Source organism: Conger conger, chromosome 2 (genome assembly GCF_963514075.1).
Source record: "Conger conger chromosome 2, fConCon1.1, whole genome shotgun sequence".
NCBI classification, from domain to species: domain Eukaryota; kingdom Metazoa; phylum Chordata; class Actinopteri; order Anguilliformes; family Congridae; genus Conger; species Conger conger.
In genome coordinates this window covers 53,230,648-53,242,403 of record NC_083761.1, presented here as the reverse complement: position 1 = coordinate 53,242,403, position 11,756 = coordinate 53,230,648, and the positions used below count along the sequence as shown (strand labels likewise).

The window sequence follows — 11,756 nt, the reverse complement described above, 5'->3', positions numbered from 1 at the left end:
GAGATCAGGGCTCTGTGGGGGCCATACCATAACTTCCAGGACTCCTTGTTATTCTTTACACTGAAGTCCTTAATGACATTGGATGTATGTTTGGGGTCTTTGTTCTGCTGCAGAATACATTTGGGGCCAATCAGATGCCTCCCTGATTGTATTACATGATGGATAAGTATCTGCCTGTACTTCTCAGCATTGAGGAGACCATTAATTGTGACCAAATCCCCAACTCCATTTGCAGAAATGCAGCCACAAACTTGCAAGGAACCTCCACCATGCTTCACTGTTGCCTGCAGACACTCATTTTTGTAGCTCTCTCCAGCCCTTTGGTGAACAAACTGCCTTCTGCTACAGCCAAATATTTCAATCAGTCCAGAGAGCCTGCTGCCATTTTTCTGCACCCCAGTTCCTGTGTTTTCGCTTGGCCTTGTTTCTATGTTGGAGGTATGAGTTTTTGGCCGCAATTCTTCCATGAAGACCACTTCTGACCAGACTTCTCCGCACAGTAGATGGGTGTACCTGGCTCCCACTGGTTTCTGCCAATTCTGAGCTGATGGCACTGCTGGACATCTTCCGATTGCGAAGGGAAGTAAGCATGATGTGTCTTTCATCTGCTGCAAGTTTCCTTGGCCGACCACTGCGTCTACGGTCCTCCCGCCCGTTTCTTTGTGCTTCTTCAACAGAGCTTGGACAGCACATCTGGAAACCCGTGTCTGCCTTGAAATTTCTGCCTGGGAGAAGTAGTATAACTACCTTGTCTTGTTGCTGTGCTCAGTCTTTCCATGGTGTATGTCTTCAGCAACCTCACCTTGGAAGCAGAGTTTGGCTGTTCCTCACCAAGTTTTAACCCTCCTACAGAGCTGTTTCTGTTTCAGTTAAGTATTGTGTTTCAACCTACATATTAAATTGAGGATCATTAGCTCCTGTTTGGTATAATTGGTTGATCACACACCTGACTATATGCCTCCAAAATCCCTGACTTTGTGCAAGTGTACCTAGAAGAATTGATGCTGGTTTGAAGGCAAAGGGTGGTCACACCAAATATTGATTTGATTTAGATTTTTCTTCCGTTCACTCACTTTTTGTTAATTGATAAAAACAACTATTAACATTTCTATTTTTGAAAGCATTCTTACTTTACAGCATTTTTTCACACCTGCCTAAAACCTTTGCACAGTACTGTATATTACCAGATTAATTTATTTAAAAAAATAATAGTTTAGGTCTGAATTATTTCCTCTGAAACCTACAGCCTGAGATCACTGTGCTCGATGAAAGAAGTGGCACAGCTTCCTGTATCAACATTACTACACGTGGATTGAAGCTATCTTCTGTAAGAGACTGAAAACCTCAAAGTCACAACAAATTGACGAGAGTGAATATGGCTTGTGTGTGTGCCCTTCCAACTTTAAGGGAAAATGTCCATCATGGCACTCTCAGCACCTACTTTTAGACAACCCTAAATTATTGCACCTCTCAATACACTGAAATATAAATGGTTATAATGTACTCAGTATACTGTAAAATTATATTTGTCATAGGAGCCGCTCTATGCCAGTGAGCAAAAGCCAGAAAATAGCTAGACTAGGTTAACCCCAAAATAGCTCAGATTTTATCCAGGTTTAGCTTGTCTATCTTGTAGTCAGCTGGGAAACTTTCACTTTTCAAACAAATGTAGCTGGGTTTCCACCCTAGATGGTGTTTCACCGCAAAAATGTTCTCTCGGGATAGCGGTTTCTTCAGGAAAATAACCCTATTAGAAACACAACTGTGCATAGATCTATTCAGGTGCAATAAAACCGAGGCACTGCCCAATATTATGTAAAATGCAATGACTGCTATAAGTACTAGATAAGGCAGAAGCATAGATAGCAAACACACCATATGAACTGTGCCTCCTATTCAGCAAAGAAGACACACGGAAGGAAAAACCAACTCACAAACACAAAGAAGGAGAAGAAAAAGGAAAAGAAATGGATAAAATTTCCTTCACACCTTCGGCATTAACATCAGGCAGAGGGATACTGCATATTATTGAGATCGTGCTCTGTGCTGTGGATTCTGGCCTGCTCTCTATCTACAGGCATCCCAGTCACACCTATTGGGTTTGGTGCATGTTCACCTGGGTCTTCTGCGGTATCATGACACTGATCATTACCATTATTGAAATGTTCAAGATCGATCTGCTCTTAAAGTTTCTCAATATAATGGACTGGGATGATTTCGCCACCGGCATGACTCTGACCATGACCCTCATGGTCTTTTCCACAGCTATCATCTATCCTGTGTTCTACATTTGCTCTCGCTGCTTCTTGGCGGTGGCGATTACGATTGTGACTTTGGTGTGCCTCATCGTGTACATTGCAGATGCCGTGAAGAGTAAATGTGCAACCAAAGGCAGCTATCTTTGCATCCTGCCAGGCTTCATCAAGGTCCTGGAGGCCTTTGTGACCTGCATGATCTTCATCTCCCTCACTGGATATGTTGGAAAGCCAGCGCTCTACTGGTGCATTCTGGTATACATTGTCCCCTTTCCTGTGACTCTGCTGTTCATACTCATAAACATTCTTTACCCGTTGAAAAGCTGTTTATGCTGCGACTTGAAAAAGTTTGCATTTTACATACTTTTAGTGATAGTGCTGCTGTACATCAGTGCAGCCATCATCTGGCCCGTATACAGCTTCAGAGGCAATCCTCGTCCTGCCGACTGCCCTGGAAACTTCTGCATCTGGAACATCCTCTTCATAGTCACCTTCATGACATACGTCAATCTCTTTCTTTACATACTGGACTGCATTTTTACAAAGCTTGGGATATGTGGGTTTTAGGTATGTTTTGTTATTTAATACCTACAGTTCTTCATGGCTTCAAGTAAGTGTGTTTAAGTGCACGTATTCTTTAAGTGAGCCCTTTATGAATTCCATATTATTTAAGTCTGTTGCATGATTTCACCACAGTGTAGGCTATGTCAGTATGTAGGCCATTTAGGTAAACAAATATGATTGAGCATTACAAACAAGGCGAAACAAGGATTAAAATACTAGACCATGGAGAATTGTATGATTTTCTGGATTTCATGCCAACTTCTACCAGCACCCGCCTTGGTGGGTGATTTGTGATTGTAAGTTAATTTAAAAATGCAAATGTAGTCACTGTATGCTTACTGCTGCACTGGATATCTTTTGATACCGTGAATACATAGTGTTCAAAAATGATTTTGCTATTACAGAACATTGTGTAGTTTTGTATTTGTCCAAGTATATACATTATCATATCCTTGGTACATTAACAGTGAGAGTAAGATTACATTGAGTTCAGCGCATTTTCATATAGCACTACTGCAGCCTACATGTACATACATCTTTTTGTAGGTGAAGTGTGTTAAATGAATTGTGTTGCTTGCAATGAAGTAATATATACCCAGTGAACAATTTATTACAGTAATATTTATTAGTAAATTAGACTTTTTGTTTGACTTATTAAGTCTTCTGCTGCTATAGCCTATCCACTGAGAGGTTTGACATGTTGCATGTTCAGAGATTCTCTTCTGCATACCACTGTTGTAATGTGTGGTTATTTGCATTACTGTCACCTTCCTGTCAGCCATGACCAATCTGGCCCTTCTCCTCTGACCTCTCTCATCAACAAAACATTTCTGCCTGCAAAACTGCTATTCATTGGATGTTTTTCGTACAATTCTCTGTACTATTGTGCTTGAAAACGCGTCCAAAAAAAAAAAAAAAAAGTGCATAGGCTACAGCAGCAGAAGACTTAATAAGTAAAAAAAAATAAGTCTAATAAATACCTAATAAAGTCCTCACTGAGTGTAGATTATTATCTGTATTGTTTAATAAATACATCCTAAATACATAAAGAAAATACTTGAAAAATTGTAAGTATTTCCTTGGAAAACATCCCACAGTGCCTGATAATAGATACAGTATTCAAAGAAAGTGTATGTAATTCAAGCAGCCCATTCAACATTAAATGTCATCATTATATAAAGGAAATGAACCTCCCCATTGATATTGAGTTAGATTAGGCTTTGTTATTCCTGAGAGCAGGAACACATTTCTGAGAACAGGAACACATGTAAAACAGTCTATATAGACCACTTGAACCTTAAGCAATTAAATGAGCCTTTTTGACTGTTGTTTTTGCAATTGTCTGTGCAAACATAAATCCAATACAAAATAATCCACTGAGCACATATAGAATGGGATTAATTGACAAGGGCGCATGTTCACACTGCAGTCATTCCAGATAACTACCTGCAGGCCACCTGGTTCTGCCCACCAATCTACCTATCCTGGAAAATCAATTAAATTAAATTCCCTACATCTGCTTGAGCAGCCACAAGAAGTACCCTGTACAAAAAACTCTCCCCAAATTAACCTTGTGGACATTTTAAAGAGAAAAGTCAAAACAAACTTTTTTTAGCTTGGCTTGTAGTTATGTTATGCTTCTACTTATTAATTTTATTTAATTATTGAACGTATTTATTTTTTAATCTACTTCTGTTTTATTACATTTATCTTTGTTTATTATGTCGATGCTACCTTGCTATGCCTGCTAGCATGCAACTGCACAAGTACTGTTGATAACAGACATGTAACAATGTACATGCATTATGCATACAGTACATATTTGTTTTATATCCTGTATTTCTATCTTGATTTTATGTTAAGCACTTTGAATGGCATCTTATGTATGAATTGCGCTATATAAATGAACATTGATTGTTTAATATATGTACTGATTACTTCACAGATAACCGATATGTAGAAAATGTACTGTCGGTGGTATGGAAAAAAAGGTGTCATTGAAGAGGTGCATCAGTGAAAATTCCAGAATAAAATAGCCTAAGCTGGTTAAGATGGTTTAAGTTAGGTTTGACCATTTTAACTGGTCAACCAGCTGTTCATAGCTGATCAACCTATATAGTAAACTAGTCCACCAGTTTGACCACCAGCTTACCAACTTAACTAGCTATGTCCAGCTTGAGTCCAGCCACAGACCAGCAATGGCCAGCTACAGTAGAAGTGTTGAAAACATGGCTTAAACCATCTTAAACCAGCTTATAAAGACACAGGCTTTACCTGAGACTTTCAAAAGGGATAACAGTCTTGTATTCATTTAGTCAGGAGTTATATACTATCCATCCTGTAACATTAATATAACAATGAAAATGACTGCTAAATAAATTAAACACTGGAATATTACTCTCCATAAAATGTCTGTGTAAAAGGCAATTAAACACCTTGAATGCTTTGAAGCATTGTATGAGGAAGAGTATATTGGTTATAACTGGTTGTGATTGTACTTCCAGAACATTCTGAAAGCCCTTTCACAGCAGTCGTCCAAACAGATGGCTTTGTTCCAGCAGTTTGAGGAGCTACTGAAGGGTGTTGATCAGTCAGAGACTTTATGAAAGAACACACAGAGATAGTAGTAATATCAACTAGTTGCACTGATAAACAGCAGTAATATAATTGTAAAAGCAAATCACTTGTGTAAATCCATTGAAGCACATTCAAAGTGCCTGAAAGATAACTTCGCAAAGAACGAAAATGACAGTTGATGCAAATACTTTTGCAGGACAGGGCAACTTGTCTCGTTGTTTTTCAAGATGTGGTCACTTCTCCTTTTAGAGGTTATTTTTTGGAATATTAGACTATAAACGGTTTTCTTTGGACATAGCTCTAATCTTCCTCATCATCCTGATCCTATTCCTCCTCCTGCTCCAGCAGGCCCTTAAAGCAGAGGTAGTGGCCATTGCAGTAGACTGGCTCATTGTTCGGACAGGCCTGCACCTGTTCCGGCTTTAGGGAGGCAAAGGGATTTTTTCCACTGCCCCTGACGTGCATCTCCAGCTCTGCAATGATCTGCAGGGAATAGTTCAGCTCCTCCTCACTGTTGATATAGACAAAGAAATATGCACACATTTTAACAAATAACACTCAACCAGTAATGATATGGTTGTACAAGATCCATCTACTTACAGTGTACTTGGTATATTTATCCTTACACATTCCTAGGATTACATTTTTAACTGTTTGTTCTTCTTTCAAGGAGCCTTGAATTAATTTTATGATAATGGAATAATAATAATAGGATTGCTCTGGTATCCTTGGTAAAATGAATGAGTTGAATGAAAATGGTTAGGTGGGAGCTGAATGTACTTACGTCAACATGGTGAAGAGTGCGGGGATGTTGTAGTCTCGAAGGAGCAGCAGGGTAGGGAGCCACCCTTCCTCCATGCCCTGGCTAGCATCAAATCCTGGAAACAGGGTCATTGACACGATAAACTCCAGAAACCATATCATTTTATGCAACATTTTATGAAAAAATCTCACACTTTACACATACTTCAGAAAATGGCCCATAATATCACTATTAATTCCATAGATGACGAATGTTCAAGGTACGCCTGGTAATAGACCCAATTTGGCCATCCCTGTTGTATGAGTCAGGAGTGTACAAGCAGGAAGAAGCTTTCTTAAGTGACACTGCATACAAAAACTATTCATGTGACACTATATTGCAATTCGCTAGCAACCACTACTATAATTATTTTTGCATCTGGAGCATTGCCTTATAGCCTTGACATGAAGCTGATAAAATTTTATAATGGAATGCGCAGAAGGGAGAATGTGCTTACCAAGTCTTTCTGCACTTTAATGAAAAATGAATCGGTCTACATTGATGGAGCAAGGTCAGATGTGTACATCTCTGATTTTATTTAAGACTTAGAAGGGCTATCTCGGCAGAAGATTGGGTCAGCAGCATTAGGGCTATGTAGAGGCCAAGAGTTCTGGGTAGGAAGTTGGAATACTGTTCCCTTGAGTTTCTCACCAGGGAGGGACAATCAAAAAGATTAATTTACAATAATTGCATTTAGACTGGCCATGAAGAACCTGTGGTGGAAAAAATTAAGTTTAGAAAGTAAAAGTCCTCCACAGCATTTTGTTCCAATCACCCTGATTTGCTCAATAGCACAATTCTTCAGCCAGGAGCTAGAACTCATTTGTGAAATCAGCTGGCTGAGTTCATGGGTGGAGGAAACACATGGCAGGACTTTTATTTTCTGACCCCTGGAATTCCCACCAGGAAAGCGAGGTGTAGAAACAGAAGGAGGCTGGTTCTGAGCAGTAGACTAAACATACAGCTCCCTCACCATGTTCCTGTTCAGCCTGACCATGGTTTCTGGGTCCTGCTGTTCATGGTTTTGAGACATAAGTGAGTACATAGCTGGGGTTAAGAAAATAACATGACCTTCACGCCCACAAATCATTCCCCTCTACCAAAATGAAAACTATACTAAAAGATTAACAGAAAACATGGGCAAAGTGGTTATTTGTTTTAGCAATGGTGCAATGGTGACTACTTACAATTGCAATAATTTAAAAAGAATTTCTTTTTCTTTTTTCAGTTGTATATTACTTCTGCTCATTTACAAAGAGCAATCTGGTGGGCATTGTACATTTTTGCAAGGAGATAATACCTTATTTGTGGATGGGTTTTTATGAAGGCACAAAGCTCTCTGAAGCAACATTTTCATACTGAGGGGAAACCTGCTCATGAATTAAAACACAGATATTGGAAAACTACTGATAAACATATTTTTATTAGCTACTTCCTAGCACTGCCCCTGGTCCAAGCTTCATCAGTAAATGGAATTTAGACCTGAGAACGCGGACTGCACAGACCAGCCCCAACTGGATCCAGTTGATCACATGCATCATCTACAGAGGATTTTAGAAAGATATTTGTTAAATAGACAGCTATGAAATACATATATATCATTCATTCAAGGAATGTCATTCATGAAGGAGAGAATTGTACCTGGATGGAACCCCACTACCAGGTCAGGTTTGGCTGCCTCCTGTTTCTCTATGACATCCTCCCAGAATTGGTGGTAGAGTCCCTTGGAGGCACTGATGTAGACCTTCCCTCTGGGACCAAAGGCCGTCAGAGGAGGCCTCATAATGGGCCCATCCACTACCTCAGGTCCCACCATCACCACCTCCAGACCCTGGTGACCAGGGAACATTCGGCTCAGTTCATCCAAGTCTGTGAGTCGGGCCCCCATGGTCTCACTGTGGGACGCCCCAACCAGGTGGATGGTGAGGGGCCGTGTGTAAGGGTCCAGGCCAAAGACACGCAGTCCCAGGCCTAGAGTAAGCGGCCGGGAGAGGAACTCGCTCGTCACCCTCCAAACTGACTCCCGAAGATCTCCCTCCTCTGGTCTGGGCCTGCCAGCGTTTGTCCACAGATCTTTCATGCCCGACCCAGACAAGATGACTTCCAGGCGGGGGCTCAGGTCTCCCTGCATGGAGAACCAGTCTTCCCAGCCTTTCACATTGGCTGCAGGCTGTGACCACTGCTCTGTGGGGAAAGGGAGATGTCCTGTTGGAAACCAGAGACAGACAGACATTAACATGTGCACGTTAGAATTACTGCTGTACTTATGGCCATTGAAATGTGTATATTGCATTGCATTGTAGATTAATCTAGGTCCAAACCAACTATTCCCTTTCCAAGTTAAAGCTAACACAATTTGTAATATATCAAACTGGAGTCCCACAGCCAAATAATGATGAAGTACTGTTAAAATGTTTATAGTACATTGTGAGCAAAGGAAAATGCTAACATTTCAGATGGCCTAACTGCTGATATGTTTGTACTTGACAAGAAACCTTATTCTTGGACGTGGGGTAGAGGGAACAATAGGAGAAAGATTTCAGCAAAATGTATGTTTTAGCAGTATTTTTTATCCAGGGATAGCCATCTTGTTGGAGACACAAATATATATACATCCCGAATACAGTAGAAATACAGTGGCTTCAGAAAGTATTCAGACCCCTTCACTTTTTGCACATTTTATTGGGTTGTACATTTAATTTCAAATAGATAAAACTGCCATTTTTGCCATTATCTTCAATAACCGAACGAACCGTTCTGAAAATATTTGCCCTTACAGTGCATTTTTGTCAGATTTTTATTTGACTGACCCGGGTAAATTTTGCAGGAACTAAACATGAACTCCAGCAAACTAAGACAAAGGGATCACAATTGAGACACTACATGAAGTACATGAATGAAGACTAAATCTCTGACCATCTTGAAGCTGTCCAACTTCCAATGAAGCAATAACAAAAAAACAAAAAACAATGTGATTATTCTGTAACTAACCTGGAAGGCTCCTCTCCCAGGGCTTAAAACATGGAGCGTTTGTAGCATCTCCCATTCAGTCACTTTATTTTCTATAAAAACAAAGTTTTTCACTCATTATGACCTTTCTGAAAGCCACTGTCCATCACTCTCACCTGTAAACACCAGCCACTCCACCAGCCTGTCGATGGCCACCAAGCGCAACTTCTTGCAGAACTTTTTGTGCTGTGGCCAGTCCTCCTTCTGGCACTCCTTACTGCAGTAATATACACTCAGACACCTGGAAGAGAAAAAATATAGTCATGCCTTTGGATTAACACAGTTTTTTTTTCTCTTCAGCTCCAAGTGTAACAAGTTGCTCTACCAGAATCACTGTTGGATAAATATTGTTTGAAAAATTTTGATTCATGGCATGGCATTTGGATTCATGCTATGTCATTTATATGTTCGGTTTGATTATGTCATGGTAAGAAACATGTGGATTATTGAAAACTTGAGGGAACATACAATAAACAATATTCTCTCAATATTTTCCATTATTTTACTATGGGCTGCATGCTACTGCATCCTAAAAATATATGACTAGCAAAGTATTTGGATAATCTCTAAAGCTGGTTACATAATTGTGTACACATTTGTGCATGGCCACAGTGTGTGGTAGGTATACTATGGCAGCAGGGGAACACTGCCTTTAGAATGTGTCCTTCCTTTGGCCAAACATCTGAGCCATGCCAATACAGTATGATCTCACCAGGAACACATGACAGACACTGGGAATGTTCCAAGAGACCATGGCACTGCTTTATCACCTCCAACACTCAGCAAGGACATGAAGAATCACCAAACCACATTTAGACATAACAAAAACTGCACATTTAAATCAGGAGGGAAAGGGGAACATGAGTAACCCGCTCCTGCCCAAACAGTCCTAAAACCTGTCTGTTGCAAGTAGAATCATAGCAGACAAAATGAGAACAAAGGTATTTGTTGATATTTTATAACATTTTACAATTATAGTGACAGAGACAAGGCATCTGCAACTTAAATATCACATAAAATAGCGTACTGAGAGTCAGAAGCATTTCTTTCATGTCCCTGAAACAGCAACCAGACTAGATCAAACGAGTCAATCAAGGGCTCGTGCAGTCACCAGTCAATACATATCTGGCTCAAATTTCATGTAATGGAGACTAAGAGAAGAGAGAAAATGTGAGAGATTCTGTGCCGCCCTAACCAGCCTCTTTGCGATGACACCTCACACAATATTATCCGCTTAGGGCCTCCTACCCTTACCCTCCGCCCCTTGCTTACTTAATGCAGCGCTTCAGAGTTCGGCTATCTGAGAGATGGCTGGGCAGCTTCCTGCAGGCTGCGCAGAACCTGAACGTGTCCTCCATCTTCTCAAACATCTCCTTGTGGGAACGGAAGGCAAGGCCCTTTGGCTTCCCATCCTGTGCGACTCTGATGAAAGATTGAGGTAGACATGACTTTATTGGAAGCCATTTCTCCAAACCGACAAATACATAATAAATTGAGAAAATTGGGCAGCAAGTGAGTTCGATGTTATATATTGGATTTAAGAAAACTCTAAAGGTTGACTTTAAATTATGGTGTGGATGAGAGGAAATGTAATCGGGCAGCTGCTCCCTCTGCCTGCCATGTAAGGGAAAGCCTGGGGCTGAGATAGTGCCACAGCGCTGTTGCTATTTTTACCCCCAAAATGACCATGGAGCCTGTAATGTTGTAGCAAAGCATGGCTTTACATTCGTTTTAATTCAAGTGTCACCATCAATTAGGCTAAAACAGATTTCATATTTTATGTGTAGCCTACTTTTTAAAGTAATATTTTCATGTCACTAAAAGTACTATCCTTTAAAAAAACGTTTAGAATATTCAAGGCCACTAGCTGAGTTATTTCTGTATGTACTGTGTCCGGAATCTGTTTTTTTTTTTTTTTTACAATGAATAATGTCCAGTTATCACGTGTTCTCCCAACGACACACAGTAGGAAGACCAATAGTGCGCAGGAAAGGGGGTGAAACAAAAAAGTACCGAACACGAGTAGTGGTGTGTATTGTCAGCGTTTGATATTACATTACTGTGCCTGTTTGTAAAATGAAAATACCCCTACCTTTCCTGATCGGCCATTGAACGTTCCGAATCAAAGGCTGGTGGTCGATTTCTGGCGGAGCTAGCTCAGTGATTGACAGAAACTTTGTCAGGTTTTTCAACCGCTCTTGGAGCGACGCATGTGAAAACTATTTATACACACACATTCCCCTTCTCGATTACCATACCACAATAGTCGAAATTTCTTGCTGGAGAAAGAAAATATTACACAGTCGCGCAACGGCGAATGACCCTATGCTAAGAAACAGAATGTTTGAACAGGCAAATCGCATTATTGTACGAGAAACTAATTTACGTTTCAAAGTGATTTAGCTGTTATTTGGTGTTATTTTGCGCGCTGCGTTCTCCATCTATGTTTTTATTTATACAGTTGCAAAAAGGACTTAATTAGACATATACCAATATTGTTTCAGGCCCAAGGACAATTTTGATGACAACGTTTTGAAAAGAAGCATGTT

General features: G+C 40.2%; 2 protein-coding genes across 5 annotated transcripts; one reads left to right on the top strand and one right to left on the bottom strand.

Moving 5' to 3' along the window:
- Positions 1 to 1,967: 1,967 nt before the first annotated feature.
- On the top strand, positions 1,968 to 2,822 carry LOC133114655 (myeloid-associated differentiation marker-like protein 2). Its single transcript, XM_061224215.1, has one exon. The coding sequence runs from the start codon at positions 1,968 to 1,970 to the stop codon at positions 2,820 to 2,822; it is 855 nt and encodes a 284-aa protein (XP_061080199.1).
- A 2,624-nt stretch (positions 2,823 to 5,446) lies between these two features.
- LOC133114145 (putative protein MSS51 homolog, mitochondrial) lies at positions 5,447 to 11,392 on the bottom strand. Of its 4 annotated transcripts, XM_061223337.1 has the most exons (8): positions 11,300 to 11,392; positions 10,480 to 10,629; positions 9,324 to 9,448; positions 7,840 to 8,403; positions 7,681 to 7,739; positions 7,172 to 7,207; positions 6,181 to 6,274; positions 5,770 to 5,907 (listed from the first exon to the last, which is right to left on the bottom strand). In XM_061223337.1, exons 1-7 carry the CDS (start codon positions 11,314 to 11,316, stop codon positions 6,182 to 6,184), a joined length of 1,044 nt encoding a protein of 347 aa, XP_061079321.1. In that variant the 5' UTR covers positions 11,317 to 11,392; the 3' UTR covers positions 5,770 to 5,907; position 6,181. The 4 variants fall into 4 exon arrangements, 3 of the variants coding, with proteins under 3 accessions (XP_061079320.1, XP_061079321.1, XP_061079322.1); XM_061223338.1 differs by lacking the exon at positions 7,172 to 7,207; XM_061223336.1 differs by lacking the exons at positions 7,172 to 7,207; positions 7,681 to 7,739 and having other exon boundaries at positions 5,447 to 5,907.
- Between the last annotated feature and the right edge of the window lie 364 nt (positions 11,393 to 11,756).